This window comes from Leuciscus leuciscus, assembly GCF_965113295.1.
Source record: "Leuciscus leuciscus genome assembly, chromosome: 17".
Classification (NCBI taxonomy): Eukaryota; Metazoa; Chordata; class Actinopteri; order Cypriniformes; family Leuciscidae; genus Leuciscus; species Leuciscus leuciscus.
Window position 1 is genome coordinate 26772748 of NC_138741.1, and position 22787 is coordinate 26795534.

Genomic DNA, 22787 nt, shown 5'->3' on the forward strand with positions numbered 1-22787 from the left:
ACCTGATTCACAACCTCAAAGTAGAATGCAAGAGTGGTATTTGGGTCCAGTCCACAAATTTTCCACTGACTTGTGCCGCCAGTTCCTATTTCCTACAAGCAGAGGTCAAAATTAATGTCAGTATGTTCTCTGCATTGCCAGAGATAAAGCTGAACCTAAGAGAAAACACTGTATAGCGTGTCTATTAGATTTAAAATAGATGAGCTACTTACGTTTTCTGACACACAGGGACCTTTGGCGTTGAGGGAGACACACGGGCCGATTGCCCCAGAAATCTTTATCTCTCTTGAAGTCTGAAATAATAGTGTAATGATATTAAAAGGAAAGCCACATGTAGCACAATTAAATCATATAGTAATTAAAATAGCCAAGACAAGCCAATTAGACCAACTTTTTTTTTTTATTGAAAAAAAGAAAGAAAAAAAAAAGAAAAGAAAGCCACCTTAATCTCCAGAGTCCCTGCAAGTGCCATCTTAAAGGCACCCTGGACATCTTTAGTGAAAACTCTTTGGAAAGTTTGCTTGAACAGAGATGTATTGAAAGAGTCCGCCATGACCATATAACCCCTGCATTTACAGAAAAGCAGAAAGGTGCATTCTATGTATTTGGATTGTCTTCAAGAATACAAGTATACAGTCAGTACAACGACATAATGGCGAAGGAAGAGAGTTTCTCAAATTCGCTCGTACTTAAAATCTTGGGATTGAGAATATGTCTAGATTTGTTTTCTCGATTCTCAACATGTTTTAATATTCAGCAATGTCAACTCATATCTCCAAGCATACTCTATCAGTATGCTGAAACCATTTAAAAAGAAAACTGAAAACCTTTTTTGAGTTACTTACCCTGTATAGTTGGTGCAGCACTTCATTTCCAGTAATCCTGTCTGATCCAGAGCGCATGCATAAATATCAACGATGTGTCCATTGGCGGCGGCACGGTTGGCCAAGGCTTCATAGTGCTACAAGGGAAAAATACCCTTTTAAATGTGTGCAAAAATTTCAAACTGTTTAAGCAACAAGAAGGCTTTCCCAAATTAGTGGAGCATGGCATTATCTACTACGCCAAGGTCATGGAAAGTAAAAACGTCTACCTTACAATGTACAGTAAGTGTGTACCAAATGCATAAATGTAAACTCAAATCAAGTAAGAATTATGAGCATCAGTTTTTAAGAACAGCTAATTGCCAGTTTTCACACATATCATATGTAAGAAAAAATATGCATTTTTTTCCAGATAATAACTCTCTGATATTACTGTGTTCTTCTCTGAAATGTCAAATAGATTGTAAACCTTCCAATGCACCTTTGTGACAACACATTTTTAAAACCCATCAGTCAACAGTACAGCCACTTGAAGATACTTCACCTTCTTGAAAGCATTGGTACCACCAGTATGTGGGTACTTCTACCAAGCCAAATAAAACAGACAACAAATACAGGAAAACTCACTTTAGTGCCTTTCTTCATGAACTTTGCATTGTCCTTCTCGATGTCGTGCCAGGATCTAATAGGTGTTTTCAGTTCATCTCCTACCACCATGCCTGGACCCTGAGTGGAGGGTCCACCGATGAAAGCCATGATGCGAGCGCCAGTGTTAGGGTAAGTGCACTACAAGAGGGAAGTAAATGGAGGGAAACAATAAACAAGCACAAAGCTAGAGTAAGATGAGCAATTCAGTGTTTGGACACTAATGAATTTATGCCTTTCATGATCTTAAAAACCTTTTGGGATAAACGCTTAATGCAATTATAAATATAAGTTGTGCGCGCACATGTGAAGTTTGTCGAAAACTACATTTTCATTACAAAAATATGCATTTCTGAGCAGAATAATGACTAAAAAAGCAGTCAGCAACTACTCAGCATACATAGTCATTTCTTAAATACTGTTTAACAAGCATTCCCAGGATGCCCTTCATGATGTTGAGCTTGAAGAAGCTATACGACATTGTTTTATTTCATTTTTTTGATTCCTTTATTATTAGTCCAAAGTACAGCTGCACAATTAAGGAAAAAATGAGCATCACTATTTTTTTTTTTTTTTTTAAACAGAGTTCACGATTCTCCCACTACTCTGATTAGACAACTAAACAAAATAGCATTTCATTTACTAGAGGTTCTGACAAAATGTGAATTGCTGCAGTGTTTTTAAAAAACATTCGGTTTGAATGAATGATTCATTGACTCACTCATAAAGACTGAGTTTCATTACTGGATGAATTAGTGTTTTTGAACACATCTCTTTAATGAATGATTTAATAAATTATACTTTTTTTTAGCAGTCACTTGTCGCCACCTACGGTGTAATGATGTAACTGATACAATATTTATTTGAAGTGTCAAGTTACTTTCAAAAGGTGATTTACTCCATTTTGATCACTACCATTGACATTTGTGTTTATATCTGAACCATAAAATGTATGCCTTTACTTTTGTGATAATTTGAATTACTGAAACAGAAATAATGATACTGTGTGTTTGAAAAGACTGGTTGTGAAGTGGTTTTATACTTATACATGACAACTGCTTTCTCTGGCTCAGCTGAAACGCCAATGCAGATTTGAATGCTCCACTGTGATCATATTGCTCAAAGGTTTAATAGACATAGTTGAATAATTTTTATTTAGGAATAAAAAAAATAGTGTGGGTATTTGAATCGATACTGCTATCTTTTACCGATTTATCAAGCAGCTCTAGTCAAAAGTGTGGAAAATAGTTATGGTAACACTTTATTTTGATGTCCCTTTTGAACGTGCTGTTGACTAAGTAACTTTCCAACTATATGTCAACTAACTTTCATTGGAGTATAAGTAGATAGCTTAATATCTGCAAACACTTTATTGTGATGGTCCTCCAACAGACACTCTACTGACTATAAGTCATTTTGCAACTACATGTCAACTTAATCTAACCCTTACCCTACCAGTCTATTAATACTTAACTAACACTCTAATGAGAGTTAGTAGACATGTAGGTGCAGCGTTACTTATAGTCAACAGAACGTGTTAAAGGGACCATCAAAATAAAGTGAAACCATAGTTATAATAAAGAATGAGAAGGTGTGTCCAAACCGGTAATGTAAACTTATAATTTTGTAACTGCAGCTGGTAGAAAAGCTGCCAGCACAGCAAACCATTAAAGATAATAACATAAATCCTGACAGTCACCTCTAACAGACCGACAGCAATGGAAAGGGCCACTCCGAGTGATCTCAGTGGTCGTTTGCCTTGAGTGACAGGCCAGGGGTCTCTCTGCAGCTCTCCCAGCAAATCTGTCAGATTCATATCTATCTTCTGTACTGGCTGAAGAAACCTGAGCACATATAAAATCAGTGACCACCATATTCCAACACAACCCCAAAGATATATTAAAGGGACCATGACATGGATTTTTATTTATTATTATTTTAATATGTTCCTTAAGATTCACTTATAATGGTTTGCACAACAACAACAAAACATATGCGGAAAAACTATTATTTTCAACGTTCTTTCTGCCCCTTTGTCTGAAATGATCCTTTAGCAATGGACGGCTCCTTTACGGCTTGTCAGTAAACGGCCACTGTTATGACTGGCTTACGTCATTGCATAGGAAACAGTATCAACAGTATCAACAGTACCCACTCTCTTTTGCACGCAAGTGTTTTGAAAACATTACCCATATTAAACAGTCATTTACAGACAAAACATTATGAAATCATTTACTTGCGGTTTGTGATGCAGCTGCTGTCAGAACCAATACAGTTGGGTTGCTTAATTTTTCAACAAAAATTTCTTTACATTACACTTTACCATTACACTGTGCCTCGTTTACAAAACAAAATGCTCCGAACAAATATTTAACCAGGGGTGCACATAACTTTTTTGGTCTGGTTCTCAAGGAAGCACCTGGAGATGCTGCTTGGTACTCACACTTTACACGGCACACTTATCCTACTTATCCTCATCATCACAAATGAAATAAGTAGTGCTTTATGTTTTTCAGGTAAATCTAACTGTATTCAGGTACAGACATTGAATAATCAAATCTAAAATAAGACTATAGTCTTCACTGTATAAATTAAATATAATTAATGTAATTAATAAAATGTATCTGTGTTAAAGCTAATGATTTTCTCTTTCTCGCTTGTTGTTTGATTAACATTGGTGGTACCAAACGACTGTTGGTATATTAGGCTGCTATCATTTTAAGACAAATGCACAGATCCAATGATACACATCTTGTTTTCTTTCTTAATTGTTTACAGCACATAATCAACCGTGTTTATGAGGATACTTGCCAAGACAGGCATTATGACTTGATTTTGCGTGCAGTGTCTGTTCAAGCCGTGGTTCAAGCTCAAAAGAGGAGAAAGGGGCCTGTATTCGGAATTGTGAATTCGTTCCTGTGCTGTCTGCATGGCTCTGTGTGCGCGCGAGTTACAGTCTTGTTCTTGCGCTTGATGTTTAAACTGACAGGACTTAAAAACACATGCAAACGATAAACTTTCACTCTGTGATGGGTAAACTTTGCAATTAATCCGCGAATCACATGCGTTCCGAACCGGAACCGATCAACATAAGCCGCGTTTCCACCGACATTACCCGGAACAATTTGTCCCAGGAACTTTTTTTGCCCCAGACCGGTTGCTTTCTGCGTTTACACCGCGGTCAAAAGTACCGGGAAGGTAAACTGCGCGCAACTGCTCCTCCCAGTCTGCGACGTCAAAGTCCTTAAAGTCCCACTCCGATCATATTTATGAGCTATTTTTAAACATTCTCAGTGGTCTTTAAATGATGATTATGCCGTTTTTAGCCAAAATCACAAAACCTGTGCCGTTTTCTGGGACTTCGCTTCAGCAGAGCGGCAGTAGCTCATTAGCAATTCGCCTCTGCGTTGTGGGCGGAGCCGTTGGCTGAAGCGAGATACATAGGCAGCAACAGCCTCTTTCTGTCTTTCTTTCTTTCTGTCAACACAGAAAACATTTCATCACTGGATAGTTTTTTTCGTTTAATTAAAGTGTTGTTTTATGTCAGCTGAATGTCCGGAACGCTTTTCAGAGAAGATAAGGCAACTTATTTAGCACAATTCACACCCAGCGGCAATTCAGAAAAAGAAAAAAAAATCTCCGAATGCTCCACATGAAACTTTGGTCTTCCGACCTTTTACCGCCGTGTCGATTTATTTTGATTAATATGTGCGAGGGAGAGAGAGCAAGACAGCGCTTAGTTTGGAGACGGTGAGGTCTTGTTTACATTTTCGCCTGACTCCGAAGACAGAGAGTGCGCGCGCGCGCGTCCGGGTCTCTCTCTCTGCTCGTTCTTTCAGTTAAACATGTCCTGTCACAAGCGCAGCAGTTCATCTACATTACTCACCGATCAAATAAGACTTTGGCGGGACAAAAATTCACTTTGGCGGGCGCTAAAACAAGTTCAATGCAGGAAAATTCATGCGTGAATTTAACTGAGTAGTACATGACCATGCACTCGCACAAATGCGACCACATACAATTTTAACTCGCACATTCTCAAAAAATGGTCGCAGTCTGGAACCCTGGAACGTAATCCATTCATCTCTCACAGCAACATGTTTTGGTAAAGCATGAAAGCTAATACCAATATCTCTCCTCTTAGCATTGCAACCCGCTACCGCACATAGGTATTGATCCGCCATCGTCTTCTCTCTACTCCTCAGAACCTGACCGACCGGGCGGGCCCCGCCCAGTGGAGTTACTACGTCACAACTCCAGTCTATTTTAGCCGGCATTTTAGCGTCTGCTACTGATTCACAGCCATTTGAATGCAGAAATACTCAGAAATACAACTTTGAGCTTATTTTTCTCAAGATATGTCCTCTAGCATAAGAAAAATGCCACAAGAACATGTTAACACCTAGAAAAACATGATTTTCATCGGAGTGGGTCTTTAAATTGTCTCTGGCGACGTACAGTAATCAGTTTTGAGCGCCACATTTATAATAAGTATGGAGGAGATTCAAACTGTGCTGCAGTTATGTATTGGTTTACTAACGAGGTAATTAACAAAACAAAATACGAGCACTGATACTAAAGCGTGTTCAGAAAGCTCGTATGCGTATAAAATTAGACAACGTATGTTATCAGTTATTGTGAGATGCCTGGGACGAACGTGCAAAAATGTCCTCTTTCGCAAATACGCTTAAAAAAAAAGCCTTAACCCCGTCTATCAATCATAAATACCGTAGTGAATAGTCTTGTAAATAGTTGTTTTGTTACTAACCTCAAAGCGCTATTTCAATCCTGTTATAGTAAATTTGTAACATGGTTTGGAGTGCCTTGCAATAGATGGCAATGTGTAAACATAATGACTTAATAATAAAAGCTGTGGCAGAAAAGAGACGAGCACTGATAAAGCGTGTTCAGTAAGCTCGTAATGCTAACGTTAGATATAAAATTTGTATGTTATCAGCTATTGCGGACATTGACCGTGAGATGGCTGAGACGAACGCGCAGAAAGTTTCCTCTTCCACAAATACCCTTAATAAAGCCTGAAACTCGTCGCCAGTCCACCAGTTTTTTTTTTATTAAATTCCATATTTGCAGACAGACAACTCTTACTGCATGAAGCCACGACACGAACCGCAATAGATTTTTTTAAAAGGGAGGTTAAAAATAAATAAATGCTGCGTGGAGTCATCCAACCAAAATGCGGCGTGAACACAACCAATCAGCTTGTGCAGCGCACAAGTCCCACCCCTGAAAGTTCCTGAGCTTTGAAAAAGTACTACCTCATGAGCAGGGACTATCGGAGGGGGAAATATTTACCCGGAACTTCATTTAGACCCTGGTTCCTGCAGTGTAAACACATCGAGTACCAGCCCAAAGTTCCTAGTTCCTGGGGAAAGTTCCTGCGGTGGAAACGCGGCTTAAGATCCCTATACGTGCATGACATCGCACATCCTGCGATGTGACTATTTTCCGGATACGAACATCGCGATATCGATGCTAAAACATTATATCGTGCTATCCTAATCATGATTGCTATCTTACCAGAGATGGAGAAAAATCCTACTCCAGTAAGTAAACGTGTCCGTGTCTCCAAAATGTTGGTACTCAAAAGCGCTTCCCTCCACGTTTTCTGGTGCGCATCGTTCAATTTTACCACGCATGCGCACCAGTTATGTGCCCCCCTGCATATAACCCTCTGATGTGATTCGGGACGGCATTAAAATAAACCATCCATTTGTTTCTGATGCTGGGATCCTTCTAAAGTCTGTACAGAGACGCAAATGAGCTGTTTAAACTGGACGCGTCATTTTGTTGTCGACAGACTCAAGCACATAGAGTGTGTCAGGAACTGAATGCGCATCTGTATGCTGTATCCAGTGTAGACATTGTCTGACAATGGGTTCTATTTGCGTTTGACGCGATGTGACGCTCACATGAATGCCAGTGGGCAGGACCTATGGTGCGATGATGTAAAACTATTCGTCGATGTCTTGCTCTTGAAGCGGTGATATGTAAATGTGTTCACCCGTGTGATGTCACAGATCCCGCAAAATATCAAAACGAAACGTTTTTGGAGCTTGATTAAATAAATGCTTTGTTTATAATGAGGAGGACGTTTTAAGCTATGAAACTTGCAGGACGTTTTAATGGTACAAAGACCTCTCATATTTCAAGAGATCAAGGCAAAATTTGATTTCTCATGTCATGACCCCTTTAAATATATAGAAGAAAACAGAAGCTGCCCTGTGAACAGTTATCAAGGTTCTTGCGAGCTTCAATTTGATTATGCAAAGTAATTATTCATCTATATAACTTGAAGAGGCTGTTGAATTTAGCACACCTGTTTGAAGAAGGAACCTGAGGCTGTTGTGGACCTCGGCCTGCCTGCGGTGCAGCTGCTTTAGTCAAGCCAAGCATCTCCTGTACATGAAATTTAAATATTGCATATTAAGAGACACTTGTGCTGACTAGTTCAGTCAAACACTTGTATCTTAAATTAGTTTCTCATGCATGAAATCTTCACCTGGAGCTGTTTAGCACTGAGGTCTTTGGTTCCTCTGAAGACGTAGCTCTTAGAGATGCCTTCACAGCCCAGCTCGTGAACTTGGACCATGCGTCCAAACGTGATGAGGCCCACCAGAGCTGTGGGAGGCAGCAGACTGAGGGACATCTGAAGAGACTCCTTCAGCGCCTGCAGATCATCGTCTTCCATACATGTGTCCACCACATACAGGAAGTTCAGAGGCATCTGCACACCACGCTACAGAAAAGAAACAGAATCAGTAGCTATTCATGATTCCACGTCAGTATTTCTATGGCAATGAAAGGTAATTAATTAAAGGTGATACCTGGACAACATATTCAATAGTGGAGAACTGTGGGAGAAGCTCAGCCGGTTGGTTGACCTCTGATATTCCAGCATAAGTTGGAGGGAACTATGACAGGATATTGTTTAAGCCAATAATTAAATGACAATGCACTTTTCCAGGGCTTCAACAACTAATGATCAAATCAATAACGAAAATAATCAACAACAAATATTATTATTGATTAGTCATGTAATTGTACAGAGCCTTTGGTACATACATTACATAAATACATTCACTATGTTTGTTTACACTGCATTCAAATAGCATATTTTGAGGACAACATTGGGCAGGATGTGGAATAACAATTTTGTAATTAATGGATGCATTTATTATTATTATAAATAATAAATCATTTTAGATTTTTTCATCGATTAATTGACTGTGAGCTTCAGCCCTACTCTTATTAAAACTGCAATGACTTTACCTGATTTCTCTGATAACAGAAGTTGCATGCCCAGAGTTTTGCTCTGTAATCCACTTGACTGATTGTGCAAACAATGGAAAAAGAAAAAAAACAGAAGCATAATAATATTAGAGCATCGCATATAATGTATCCAGCTTCCATAATAAATGTGTTTATTTGGAAATTACTGCAATGGATAAGTAGAAGATCCTCCATCTGTGAACTCATTATGCGGTCTGCTCTGACTTAACAAGACTTACCACAGAGGATTGAGCACAGCTCGGCACGTGGCCCGGCTGCACAGCACCGGCTCGTACTGAATCGGGGGAAGATCCGGACGCTCTTTCAGCGGGGTGAACAGGGAGGCCACGGGAACCACCATACGAGTGGCTTCCAGACGACTGGACGGCCACACGTTCCAACTGAAACGGACTCCATCGCGGTCCTCGTTCTGCTGGATGAACTCCTGGAAGGTCGCCATAGCACCCTCTGGAATCTATAAGTTATACACACTTTACAGATGGAGCACTACTGATTTCCATGTAATGGCATCTTAATTGAGGAACAACTAAAAGATCAAGCAGTGAAACAGTCACTACAGAAATTTACCCAGTGATGTATTCAAATAAGACATGCAATCTGATCTGTGTGTATATTACAGAGACAGGCCAGCCCAGTCTGATTCATCATTACTCTTTGGACATAGGGCAAACTATAACGTCTCATCATACATCATTAAAAGCAGGAATGAGATAAGAGATAGAAGCTCTGTTCAGAAAGCACCTATGATGACAAATGCCATCTAGGTAGGCATCTCACTAGGGTTTGAGTAACAGCCTATATCTTTGTCTGACCGTGACTTTGACGCACAGAAATGCTGCCTACTAGGTGGTATTCAAACTTTTTGAAAAAAAGCCAAGGTCATGAACATATGATACCCTTTATGAGAAACCCCTGTCCTAAAATATAAAGGTAGCTACGTATATATTAAGATAGAATTTCAGTATACTGGGCAAAAGTTTGAAACATTACTTTTTTTTAAATGTTTTTGAAAGAAGTCTTAAGACTCTTTTGAAAGTCTTAAAATTACAATTTAAAATAATGATTTTCTAAACTTAACTTTAAAATATTTTTTTTTTTTCTGTGATGCAAAGCTGAATTTTCAGCATCATTACTCCAGTCCTCAGTGTCATATGATCCTTTAGAAATCATTCTGATATGCTGATTTGATACTCAGTTATCATCAAACAGTTGTGTTGCTTAATACTTTTTGGAACCTGTGATGAAAAGTTAAAAATAACAGCATTTACAAAATATAATTATTTTCTATCAATATAAATCTTTACTATAACTTTTTATCACTTTAACAATAAAAATAAAAAAATAAAAAATCACTGACCCCAACGTTTGAATGGTAGAGCATATTGTTACAAAAAGATTTCTATTTTAAATAAATACTGTTCTCTTTAAACTTTTTATTCATCAAAGAATCCTGAAAAAAAGTTTCCAACATTGATAATAAATCATCATATTAGAATGATTTCTGAAGGATCATGTGACACTGAAGACTAGAGTAATGATGATGAAAATTTTGCTTTGCATCACATGAATAAATTACATTTTAAAATATATTCAAATAAATGTAAATGATAAAACATTGCACAGTATTACTGTTTTTCTGTATTTGTAATCAAATATGCAGCCTTGGTGAGCATAAGAAACTTCTTTCAAAAACATTCAAAATAGTAATGTTTCCAAACTTTTGAACGTGTGTGTGTGTGTGTGTGTGTGTGTGTGTGTGTGTGTGTGTGTGTGTGTGTGTGTGTGTGTGTTAATGTAAAGTTTTCTTAACACTGGCCCCAAACCAGTGTTTGAAACCCCTTCACAGACCAAGCCCTGACTACTGAGCACCCAAAAAAAGAAAAAGAAAAAGAGCCACATGTGCAGCTGAGAAGAACAGACCAATGAGAGAGGACATTCAAAACAGCCAAATGTGCAAATTAAAACACTTTTGGGGAAATAATAGGATACAAGATAAATAAACAATGCAACAGTCTGCACAGTTTCAAATCAGTGACTATGCTAACATTATAAGGCTAATAGCAAATGTAGGATTATTTCCTTCTCTCAAGGAAAGACAAAACTATGGCTATATAGTCAGCTATACAGACACATCCAACTCTGTTGAATAAGTTTAGTTTCTTTTAGTTTAGTTTACTTGAACTGGGGGATCCACTGGGGGCATCAGCCCACCCTCCAAAATTAGCCACAGAAAGCTAGTTCGGTAGCTTATGAAATACTACTCATCTTACACCAACAAGAAAACAACTTGAGTGCTACAACTACTTCATAAAGACATGATCAAAGATTTCAGTTAGCATCACCTTGTGAATGCCTGCCTGCTTGTTGATGAAGAGATACGATGCTTCCATTCAACACTGACTTCAAGCTAAATGCCCTTTAAACCCTCGATTTCTTGAGCTACAGTCCATCTAACGCTCTACAATCGTAAACATTGATCGAATCATTAACGCAATTTAAATGATCATCTAGTTGTAAAGGGAAAGTTGTGTTATAACATACCTGAAGCCTTGATTTTGTGTTTCCTCGGAGACTCTGAGTCAGTGACAGACAGCGGCGCGCTCACGGGCGCAAGCGAGCTCTCGAGCTGATGACGTATCAACTCAACATGGAGTCGGTGCCACGTCAAGAGCCCGAGACTCATTTCATGAGGCATTTCAAGAGTTGAATTGTACATTTTATCGTTGAGAAACTGCATAATATTCACGATAATAATGCAATAAATATTTTTTACTTAAATTACTAATTTAAATAAATTAAAATATTATATTTGTATCTATGTATTAGTAAAGTATTAATAAAGTAGTGACGTATTTTATCATATTTTTATGTTTTAACCATTATTTTCATGCAATAACATTGTTTTCTTGATTTTGTAATTCTTCGATATGAAAATATTTTAGACATTACATTAGAAGCAAATCAGTTTCCCCACATGCAATTAATTGGATCAATAAATGTATTAAATTGTAATTGTAATGAATGCAATTTAAGAATTAAAGCAATAAAATATATTTTTACAAACAAACATTTTATGTATGTTTCATGATGCATCATTATCTTTAATTGCAGTTTCCTTGATTTTTGCATTAAAAGCAATACAAAACTTAAAATGTGAACAATTTACATTCACTGCAAGAATTTACAATTTAAAAGCATTTTAGTAATTTACTTTTTTTTAAGCAATTAAAATCATTTAACCAGGGATACAACAAAAAATTTGACCAACTAATCTCTGTGCAAATTTATCAAGCGCTGTTGCTTTATCTGGATTTCAAATGTACATAAACAGTGAAAGTACTCTGTCAGTATGTTAAAAAAAAAAACAAGTTACATATTTGATGACATTTCAGCATAATCAGAGGATAATAAGACAACTGCTGTTAAAATGTTGCCATATAAATTTTATTATAACGTTATGACAAAAATATTGCCACATACTCTTTTGCAACTACTGTATTCATCTCTGATACAAAGCCAAAGCTTTTCTATGGCAAACCAAAAAAATCAGAAATAGTCAATTATACAATAAACCATGATTTCTACTCATGAATATATTATGCTATGAAGATGGTCATAGCAATTACTGTAAAATCATATAACCTTTACGGCTTTACCTGTAATCCAGCTTAGAGATAGTAAAAGTCAGTTGTCATTTTTGTTGACAACTTTTGTGAAGCACTCAGATGCCTGTGAGTACATTTGCCAAGATGAACACTCTCTGACATCACAAGACATCTCAGGAAGCAACATTTCTTCTAACAGTCCCCATTTTTCTGCTCCAGAAACACTGGGCTTTACATTTAAATGAGTCTTTGTTAAATGTTTTACACCTTTTAAAGAATTAAATTATATGTGGCAAGACACAGAAACCAAACCATCTTCATCTGCCCAGGTTTTGCTTGCTAAAACCATCATTTGCATCCTCTGTTTGCAGGATCAGAGGTTCACATGTTGTTAAATCCCATCATGCCTTTCATGTTGCCAGCAGCTCCCTGCTGAAACTGCCTCATCATGGACTGCAGTCCAGCCATGCCACCTTGTAAATAAACAAAGACAGTTGTCTTTAAGTAAAGCTTTTACAACCATAGTCGATATTCAAAAATCCTTACATATCTCCTGATGATGACATGATATTGAAAAGTGCATTTTAAGTAGGTTCTTGCATGCAACATCTTGCCCATCTATAGTAAAGGTAAGTCAATGGTCAAGCAACAACTAAAGCATGTTATGGTTTTAAGGAAGCTCATACCCATGTGATGAAGCACTCTGGGATCCATCATTTTAGCCATCTGCTGGTTCAGTTTCGCCATCTGTGACGGGTTGACGTTCTTGGACATGTCCCCTCCTTCAAAACAATGATACAATGAGTCACTGATTTTAAATGCCAAATTTTTTTGAATTGTTTGGCTGGTTTAAAAGCATTGGATACAAATCACTCAACCTTTAAACAAGCCTTTGATGCCTCCCATTTTCTTGACCATCTGCGCAAACTTTGTGTACTGGGTGAGCAACTCTTGCACATCCCTGGTAGCCACTCCAGATCCCCGGGCCACTCGCTGGATGCGGTTAGGCTGTTTACTGAAGAGCTTGGCGCCATCCTTGTTGTCGAGTTCTGAGTTAAAACACAATGTTAACTGAACCGGTCAAGTTCAGAACTATGCCTGCCATTTTCCAATAGAGTGCTGCAGACGTAACGTCAAAAACCAAAAGACTAATTCGCCAGCGGTTCACTCAAGATTTTTCTCAGTTTTTAGTTTTTTTTTCAATATATGGAGTAAAATAAGGTCTGTAAACAACTTGATACTTGGACGTTTTGTTCTACAACGCAAATTACACACACACATCTAAAACACGAAATTTTAAGCTGTAATGTTTATTTAAAAGAATAGTCTATCATATTCTCACCTAAAGTTGTTTCAAACCTGTATGAATTTTTCTTCTGCTGAACACAAAATCATATTTTGAAGAATGTCAAGTCAATGGGGTCCATCAGCTGTCTGGCAGAGGTGTAAAGTCCAGGGGTCAGAAAGTAAAAGTTCTTTCACTAGTATATCTCCTGGCTGAAAAACTGTGCTAATTAGCAAATCCAGGTGATTGGAACAAAAGACTGAGGAGGACTTTTACTTTCTGAACCTGGACTTTACACCTCTGCTGTCTGGTTACCGAAATTCTTCAAAATATATTTCTTTTGTTTAGTAGAAGAAAGACATTCATACAGGTTTGGAAAAACTTGAGTGTGAGTAAATGACAGAATTTTCATTTTTGAGTGAACTATTCCTTTAAAAAACATGTTTCTGATAAGTAACTAGATAAGAACATTTGGGGTGTGAGTGTGTACAGTTTACGTTGTAGAACAAAACATCTAAAGCCCAAAGTATGCGTTGTTTTTTTTACGTGTTCGTTATTAAAGTTGTAACGTATGCGCACAGTCAAAGGCATAGCTGATTTTTTGCGTGAACGCTGGCAGTCGACACAAGAGCTCTGGTAATTTCATCTTGGTCCTGTGACTGCGCCATTTTCTCCAGAAGTTATGGCCAATAAAAATATCTTCTTATTCTTTTAAACTAAAGTTGAAGCTCTCTCATAACCCCCTTACAAAAGTGCTTGTCAATGTGGACGTTTGTTGTTGTTGCAGAATAAATCTTCCCGGGTTTGATGTCACGCTTTAAGCACTCTATTTAGGCTAGTCAATGCTTTATTTACATATAAGTTATAAGACCGTATTAAAAGAATTTAAAAAGCACATACCCTGGTCATTCATGCTATCCATTATTGTCATGAGTTTCTTTAGTCGGGCCATAGACTCCTGTTCATTTCCTTTGCTCATGAAATCTGTTCCAAAGCCTGGGATCATGCCCTAAAACAAACAAAGAATAACAGAAATTGTGAGAAAAGAACTACTCTGTGGGTAATCATAATTAGACATCCTTTCAGTTAAGGTTGGCGTTACCATGATCTGACCAAAAGGTCCCATTTTCATGATGTTCTGAAACTGTTCATACATGTCCCTGAGTGTAAACTGACCTAAGAGAGAGAAATGTCACATCTGTTAGTGAAAAAGAAAAACACTGGAAAATATCTTATTGTCCAAAAAATGGCATTGAAAACACAAAAATACACATTCTTATACACAACATGTTATAGTTACCATGTTTGAGCTTGTCAATTAGCTCCTCGTTGTCATCAAGCTTTAGTTCGTTCACTTTGTCGATCAGTCCCTCAATATCTCCCATTCCTAGAGGAAAAATACGAATTGCAACATAAACAGTACAGTTCCAACGACAATCAGATGGTTGTGCGTTTAAATCTTTTATCTGAAGGTTTTGACAGAAGCTCAGCAGTATTTTAAAACCTTACCGAGCAGTTTGCTTATGAAGGGCTGAGTCTTGAAAGGCTCGAAGTCATCAATGTGCTCGCCTGTGCCGATAAATATGATGGGACTCTTTGTGGCCGCCACACTGTAAACATAAATTGTCTGTCAACTCTTTCATTTATTTACTTTACTATAGTGCTGAAAGTACAAAGCATAAAGTGTGTACTTACGCACTGAGTGCACCACCACCCTTGGCATGGCCGTCCAGTTTGGTGACAATAACAGAAGCCACATCTACCTTGTCTTTGAAGGCCTTAGCCTGAGCCTCACAAGCCTGACCAATGGAGGCATCCATCACATACACTATGTTGTCAGGTTGCTGTGGGAACAAACAGTAACAGCCACAAAACATCAAGCTTTATTATTATATAATTAATATTTTTCTATCTTTATTGCTTTATTTGATCAAAACAGAGGACGTCTTTCTCTTACCACAGCATTTGACACCTGAAGCATTTCCTCAAAAAGTGAGTCTTCCTGTTTATGTCTACCACTAGTGTCCACAATGATTATTTCAAAGTTTTCTGTCTTGAATTTTTCCACACCCTCTGCAGCTATGATCACTGGATCCATTTCTGTGTAACTATTAAGTCACACCAACATGAATCAATGATTAGGTTTGGTGAACAAATGCAACAGGAAATAATATGGGAAATTACGCTTTTATTACCTCCCATAAAAGGGTATTCTGGCTTTTGTTGCATTTTGCTTGAGTTGGTCGAAGGCACCTTTAAAAACCAAAAAAACAATTAGACTTTTTCCCCTTAAGTACAGAAAGTATTAGTGTGCAAACACATGTAAAGACAGAGTGGACTTTACCTGCTCTGAATGTGTCGGCGCATATCAAACATGTTTTCCATCCTTTTCTTTGGAAGTAGTATGCCAACTAATAAAAAGGAAAAAGACAATTCTTGCTTGTGTGATTAGCTGTATAAAAAGAGGCGTTTAATCTAAAAAGTCTAAAAATCTGGGCAAATACCCAAGAACTGCTCACCTTTGAACATGTTGTGGTTTTCCCACTGCCCTGCAGACCCACAAACATGATAACGTTGTTCTTTCCCTTTGTGGGAGTCCATGCTTTGACTCCAGGATCCACCAGCTGCAATTAAAAGCACTCAGTATTCATCTTATAGAATACATTCCGATCATCTAGCGGTCAATTCAATTTGGCTTAATATTATTTCTCTCCTCCTTTAAAAAAATAGAGATCTCCTGAGCAGGAGATCAGAGTCTCCTTGAATAGAGACAAAAAAAGGAAACAATTACTTACCTTGACAAGTTCCTTGAAAACAGCATGCTGGATCATTCTTCTCTTGTTCAGCCCTGAGGCCATCTCCTCCAGATCAATGGCTGCCCTGAAATCATAGGGTGGTTATAGAGAGAACAAGCATTCTATAATAGGGAATTTACAATTAAAAAGACAAAAAAAACTCTTGTTACATACTTGACATTTTCTCTAAGCTGCTTTACCAACTTTATATTCACATCAGCCTCCAGCAGGGCAGCACAGACTTCCTTGAGCATAGCATTTAATACCTAAGGAAAATTGTAAACAAGTTAGCATTTTATGGACCACAATGCTTAACAAGCCCAAAATGCATTATGTTCACTGTACCTCCTCGTTGATAATGGTGGCATTGCTCAGAGACCTCAAAGCTGAGGTTATTTTCCTCCCAAGATCAGCTAAAACCATTTTTGCGGTTAAAGAGCTGCCAACCTGCAACAAATAAAAGAGAAAGAGATTGAACAGATGACCAGCTTCCAGTCACAAAGCCATTGAGTAGGACTTGAGTGATGACATTACAACTGTGATTGATCTAATGTACATTTCCTTACTTGTTATGAGAATGAGACTTTCCAATGTGATGGGGGTTTCCCCCAAAACAACCCTCCTGTCACTGCTCACTCTGAACCTCGAGACTTCAGTGGAACCAGCGCAATGATGTTTTCAACCTCTCTAGGCAAACACAAATCAGAAAATGTCAAACAATAATGGATGAGCTGTTATGTTATTACCAGCTATGCACTGTACGATTTGGATAAGAATGGAACATTTTAAGCCATGTATCGGGATTACATGACTACATTTGACTACAACGAATGTTGGCACACACATGAGTATTTAAACTATTATGAAATCATTATATTATCAATTTGAATGTTTGTTATTACCAGCTATGGACTGTACGATTTGGATGAATCTGGCATATTTAAGCCATGTATCGAAACTACCTCAAAACACAAATGTTGGCACACACGAGTATTTAAACTGTTATGAAATCATCATAGTTTTATATTATATATTTGAATGCCTGTTAAGACTGACTTAAGCTCTATGCTGAAAAGAGGCCAAGAGAGCCGCTGTAACCCGCACAGCCGTTGTTGATTTACTTAAATACAGGATTTAATTCATGTTTAAGTCAACCCATGTCAGTTTAAAACGTTCGACGTCCGATATATTAAGATATAGATATATGTTTCGATAAAACATTACTTACCTAAACTCGCAGCAGCTGTTTTTCGGCGAGTGGAAAAGCGACTACAAACGTCATCTAACCCCCAACTTCCCGTGACGTGACTTTACTTCCGTGTAAAACAAAAGTTCGCCTTTTTATTTTAAAAGAAAAAATAAATATTATTTATAGTTTAGATTCGTTTTCATTCACTTAACTTGCGTGTCATATTTTTATATCTCTGTGTATATAAATGTATTCCATTATTGTTTCTTTTTAAAATATCCTTTATATTAGAGATGTTGGTCATGAGGCAAAATTATGGAAGCTTGTGTTAAGGTGGCACAGCAGTAGATAAATTTGATTCCAACGTAAAACAAAATGGTAAAAATGTTTACCTTTAAGAGTCATTCAAAACGAATTAAGGCGATTTAAATTACAAATGGAATTATCACCTGTAATATTTTATAATATCAGGTTGATGTTCACAAATATGTAAAGTTCTACCTTAAACAAGACTCTTCCCACTGATTCTACCGCAGGCTCATACGTGTTGCTTAGTAGTAGTAGCCTATGCAGGCAACCTAGATTGTGATTGGCGTAAAATAAGTATCAAGAGCTTGAATCGATGAATTTTAACGAAGCAAAGAATGAAATTCTGCAGGTGTTTTCAAAGACGGAGAGGCAACATCTTCCAAAACTCCTAGAATGGTTGAAAACATCTGGTAAAATCAGGAACTTTTGTTATTGTCTTGTTAGCTGAAGATTAGATTATGTGCAAGATGTAAGCATGTGTTCTTATTAGACTTAATGCAAAAACAACTTAAGGCAATCATTGTTTTTTCATGGACTGGTCAGTAACTTGTCTTCGTTCATGCCAGTGAAAAGAAAACATCCAACATACACATTTAAGTGTTTATTTTACTACACTTTATTTATTTATATTTATACTTTATATAATTACAATGCATAGGCCTGTCTTTCAATAACAATATCTTTAATGGGCTTTTTTATATAACATTTATTCCTAAATGTCAACAAAATTATGTTTTGATCCTAGCTTTATGTAATGTTCACATGTCTATTCTGGAAATTTGTGCAAATTAGTGCATATTTAATGCTCATTTGCATATTTAGACATACAATTGCTTACTTACATTAACAATTTTGCAATGGTTAATGTAACTTAAGTATACTAAGTATACAGTATATTAAGAATATAGTGTTATCTGTTTGTTTAAATGTTTACCCTAATATTATTCTGTCAATAACAGTTTTTCATCTACATTTTTAGGTGATCTTGATGATTTCCTGGTGGATAACCAAAGTGTTATTCTTCAAAGTATTGCAGAGGACCTAAGGAGTTGCCTTCCACTGGAGGCTATGGCTCCCTCAGAGACCATGGCAATTCAGAAGGTTTGTATATTTGATTTTTAGTATTGTGCTCTGGGAATCACAACCACATTTCATTGTTAGATCCTAAAGCACACTTGAACTTTTAGACTCAACAGAAACCTCATCCCACTGTGCATGTAGATGCATTCTTATATGATGAGGAAACTGTAGATTCATTGTGTGAAGAGGGAAAAATGAGTCGCAACTACTGCCTCAACTGTGGATCACACAGAACAGCACCATTGGGTAAGTGTTTGCATGGATACTTAGCTGTGTACATAAACTTGTGCAATAAAAATCAACATCATAATATGCAATTAATAATTTCTCAAAGAGTTCATCTCACATTCATTCTCGATCCCGGAGCTCCAGTTCCTATTCCGCAACGTTCTTCCAGACCTCACAGGAAAACTGGTGGTGGATGTGGGATCTAGATTAGGAGCTGTGCTATTTGGGGTAAAGTGCTGATGATGTTTGTTTAAGCACACTTAAACTCATTATCAATTGTGAATGAAGTGATGTTTATAGTATACTGAAACAGTAACAGTCGCCCTGGGGCAACCAGGGGTTAAGTGCCTTTCCCTACTGGGTTTAAACCTGCAACATTTTACGTACCAGCCCAGATCTGTATCCACTAGGCTACACCAGCTTTTATCTTTTTTTTTAAAACATGGTTTGACTCTGATGATCCATTATTGCCTCTGATTTTTTTCCCTTTTCAGGGCTACCTTTACAGTGCAGCATCTCAGCTTATGGGGGTTGAAATGAGTTCAGAGTTTGTCAAGCTTCAAACTATGGCTGTACAGAAATATGGCTTCAGTGACAGAATCCAGGTAATTGATCATACCTTATTTTTTTATTTTTTTGTATGATCATTGTTTTGTCCGGATAGTATGTTTATAGAGATGTTCAATGTGCCCTACATAGGTGATTCATGCAGATATCCGCTCTCAGGCTGCCTTGGTGCAAAATACAGACGTTTTGATCATGAATAACGTTTTTGAATTCTTCATGGAACCGATTGATCAAATGCAGTAAGTGCCAAACCGTGATTGTACTTAAGAACATGCAGAGATCTTATTGAAATAATGCATAAATAAAAAATAAAAATTTATAATAAACAAATGATATATTGTGTGTGCATAATTATTATGCAAGTCGATAGAAATACTATATATTATTAGCCTGGGAAAACCCAGACAACTTCCGGCAAATTCAGATTTGCTCGAGAAGTAGTCTGGCAAAGAGCTCATTCAAGCCCATTTCCATGCCGTCGAAATCGCGGCACCAATCAGAAACGTTGAGGCGGGCTTTACACAATGACGATCGCTCTGATTGGTTTTAGGTCTATCCAATTGCGCCCAGAGGCATTTGAGCGACGTCGTTCAACTTTTAAATGCATTATTATATTCAAATTGCAAACACATGAGGACAGTCTCCATAAAAGACCCACTGGCAGATGAACGTGCTACTACATTTCTTTCCGAAACGGTAGGAAATTAAATTTGATTTAATAGAGGATTTTTTAACTGTGACACAATGATTGACAGGGCAGTTTAAGTGACAGGATGCACGCGACAGATCCGTCCGATAAAGATGACGAAGTAGTATGTCCTAAAGCTTGCCTACTTTTTTGCTACACATTCAAAAGTAAATACCTTTTCTTCACAAAAAGAGTACATACTTTTATGGCGTAGTGTAACTTAGGCAAATTGGGACGCAGCATATGGCTTTACACAATGACGATCTCTGATTGGTTTTAGGTCTATCCAACTGCGCCCAGAGGCATTTGAGCGACGCCCGTTGGTGACGCCCCTTTGGAAATGATTTGTCTATGGAGCTTTGCCAGACTATAACTCAGTTACTACTGAGATTAGTCTGGTTTTAACCAGGCTAATATATTATGCAATACTATAGAAATTGCAAGTGTGACCATTGGACTAGATATGCCTGTTAACAATTATAAATCACTTACAAATGATGATACACAATTTTATTAGTAGTTATTAAGATTGATGTGGTTTGGAATTGGTAAAATGTACTTGGACAAAAAAATTGAATCAGAGTATTGACTTCTTATGTATAGTATTGAATAATTATGTATAGTATAGTAATTGTGTCTTAAATAAGGTTTACACTAAAATTATAAATTTGTTCTTTTTCAGAGCTTGGCTGTTTATTAATAAAAATTTCCGAAAGAAAGGTGCACTGTTAGTAACTGTACCCGGCATTCAAGAAGCACTTACTCTACTTCAGGATGCTGTTGTAAGAAGCTTTGCTCTGTCTCTGATATTACTGTATTTGTCTCCTAATCGTGTTTGGCAGTAAAATACAATACATCAAGATTCAATCAAGATTTGATGAAACAATTCTAAGTTGTTGTTTTTTTCTTTCCCAGTTCCTAGAGAAATTAGCACTCAGCCAATGGATAGAGGAAGTACAACTTGATTACACTGTTTATCTAAAAAATGACACAGATTCAGATTCTCTCAAGCAAATCCATCTTTATACAGTACTTTGACCCTTAAGCCGAACTCACGTCGTAGCTACGTTGTAGGCTGTGTGTACCCTTCGGCGTACCCTGATGTGCACCTCTCCAAAAATGTAACAACGTGTCAATTCTACGCGGACGCAAGCGCTGTGATTGGTCTGCTAGAATTGCACATCAACGCGGACAACGATGCAGAAGTATAAATGAAAACCAACGTGTTGCCTACAGTGTTGCCTACAGCGTAGCCATAGAGGCTCCGGCGAAGGTCCAACGCAGAAGTATAAATCAGCCTTTAGGAGAGAAAGCTCTAGACTCTTCTGATGCACTGGAACAATGAATACAATTAGCCTGAGTGAGGTCTTTAACAGGATATATTTAATGTATCATACAACATCCTGTGGTGAACTTTAATTTGTCAACTTTTTAAAGTTATACTTCAAACTGTTTGTTTATGTAACTAGTCATACATGTCAGATAATCTATGTCATGTTATGTTGGCACTGCTGCATTTTAAAGAAGTCCTTATTGAGTGATAATAAATATGTATTCCTTTATGTGGCCTCTTCCTTGGTTTGTTTTTGTTCTAATGCATTTCTGTGTTACACTCTTTCTGTTGAAAAAAGGAAGTAGGGGATGTTTTTTTCTTTTCGCTAGAAGAAAAGTTTTTTTTTTCTTTTCGCTAGCAGAATTGTGTGTGTGTGTATATATATACAGTGGGTACGGAAAATATTCAGACCTCCTTAAATTTTTCACTCTTTGTTATATTGCAGCCATTTGCTAAAATCATTTAAGTTCATTTGTTTTCCTCATTATTGTACACACAGCACCCCATATTGACAGAAAAACACAGAATTGTTGACATTTTTGCACATTTATTAAAAAAGAAAAACTGAAATATCACATGGTCCTAAGTATTCAGACCCTTTGCTGTGACACTCATATATTTAACTCAGGTGCTGTCCATTTCTTCTGATCATCCTTGAGATGGTTCTACACCTTCATTTGAGTCCAGCTGTGTTTGATTATACTGATTGAACTTGATTAGGAAAGCCACACACCTGTCTATATAAGACCTTACAGCTCACAGTGCATGTCAGAGCAAATGAGAATCATGAGGTCAAAGGAACTGCCTGAAGAGCTCAGAGACAGAATTGTGGCAAGGCACAGATCTGGCCAAGGTTACAAAAAAATTTCTGCTGCACTTAAGGTTCCTAAGAGCACAGTGGCTTCCATAATCCTTAAATGGAAGACGT

At 37.4% G+C, this 22787-nt stretch overlaps 3 protein-coding genes across 3 annotated transcripts in view; 1 reads left to right on the forward strand and 2 right to left on the reverse strand.

Annotated features, from left to right (window-relative positions):
• The window catches only part of sec23a (Sec23 homolog A, coat complex II component), a 33194-nt gene extending 21739 nt beyond the window's left edge, over window positions 1–11455 (reverse strand). Inside the window, exons 1-12 of the mRNA XM_082142326.1 lie at window positions 11322–11455; window positions 8999–9234; window positions 8760–8817; window positions 8315–8401; window positions 7990–8226; window positions 7807–7886; window positions 3169–3313; window positions 1452–1610; window positions 846–961; window positions 443–566; window positions 213–293; window positions 3–92 (exon numbers count right to left, since the gene is read on the reverse strand). Coding sequence (XP_081998452.1) covers window positions 3–92; window positions 213–293; window positions 443–566; window positions 846–961; window positions 1452–1610; window positions 3169–3313; window positions 7807–7886; window positions 7990–8226; window positions 8315–8401; window positions 8760–8817; window positions 8999–9219 — 1398 coding nt within the window. The 5' untranslated portion in view covers window positions 9220–9234; window positions 11322–11455. The remainder of the gene's footprint in view (window positions 1–2; window positions 93–212; window positions 294–442; window positions 567–845; window positions 962–1451; window positions 1611–3168; window positions 3314–7806; window positions 7887–7989; window positions 8227–8314; window positions 8402–8759; window positions 8818–8998; window positions 9235–11321) is intronic.
• A 602-nt stretch (window positions 11456–12057) lies between these two features.
• On the reverse strand, window positions 12058–17816 carry srp54 (signal recognition particle 54). Its single transcript, XM_082142338.1, has 17 exons — window positions 17694–17816; window positions 17032–17152; window positions 16811–16912; window positions 16640–16731; window positions 16466–16550; window positions 16190–16294; window positions 16015–16081; window positions 15866–15923; window positions 15628–15778; window positions 15366–15514; window positions 15180–15280; window positions 14971–15057; window positions 14773–14846; window positions 14571–14679; window positions 13264–13434; window positions 13072–13167; window positions 12058–12858 (listed from the first exon to the last, which is right to left on the reverse strand). The coding sequence occupies exons 3-17, from the start codon at window positions 16886–16888 to the stop codon at window positions 12767–12769; spliced, it is 1515 nt and encodes a 504-aa protein (XP_081998464.1). The 5' UTR covers window positions 16889–16912; window positions 17032–17152; window positions 17694–17816; the 3' UTR covers window positions 12058–12766.
• Window positions 17817–18169: 353 nt separating this feature from the next.
• Window positions 18170–22088, forward strand: LOC309478691 (uncharacterized protein). Its single transcript, XM_082142364.1, has 8 exons — window positions 18170–18373; window positions 18943–19064; window positions 19151–19289; window positions 19378–19499; window positions 19766–19876; window positions 19971–20077; window positions 21209–21308; window positions 21442–22088. Exons 1-8 carry the CDS (start codon window positions 18277–18279, stop codon window positions 21562–21564), a joined length of 921 nt encoding a protein of 306 aa, XP_081998490.1. The 5' UTR covers window positions 18170–18276; the 3' UTR covers window positions 21565–22088.
• Window positions 22089–22787: the final 699 nt, after the last annotated feature.

Bases quoted from the DNA above. Each gene is read 5' to 3' on its own strand.
- srp54 (XM_082142338.1), bottom strand. From the start codon at position 16,888: ATGGTTTTAGCTGATCTTGGGAGGAAAATAACCTCAGCTTTGAGGTCT. The intron at 16,082-16,189 runs GTGAGCAGTTCT...CCTTTTTATTAG, and splicing joins AAACCACAACATGTTCAAAG to TTGGCATACTACTTCCAAAG. The intron at 13,435-14,570 runs GTATGTGCTTTT...GTTTTAACTCAG, and splicing joins GGATAGCATGAATGACCAGG to AACTCGACAACAAGGATGGC.
- LOC309478691 (XM_082142364.1), top strand. From the start codon at position 18,277: ATGAATTTTAACGAAGCAAAGAATGAAATTCTGCAGGTGTTTTCAAAG. The intron at 18,374-18,942 runs GTAAAATCAGGA...CTACATTTTTAG, and splicing joins AGAATGGTTGAAAACATCTG to GTGATCTTGATGATTTCCTG. The intron at 19,290-19,377 runs GTAAGTGTTTGC...AATTTCTCAAAG, and splicing joins ACACAGAACAGCACCATTGG to AGTTCATCTCACATTCATTC.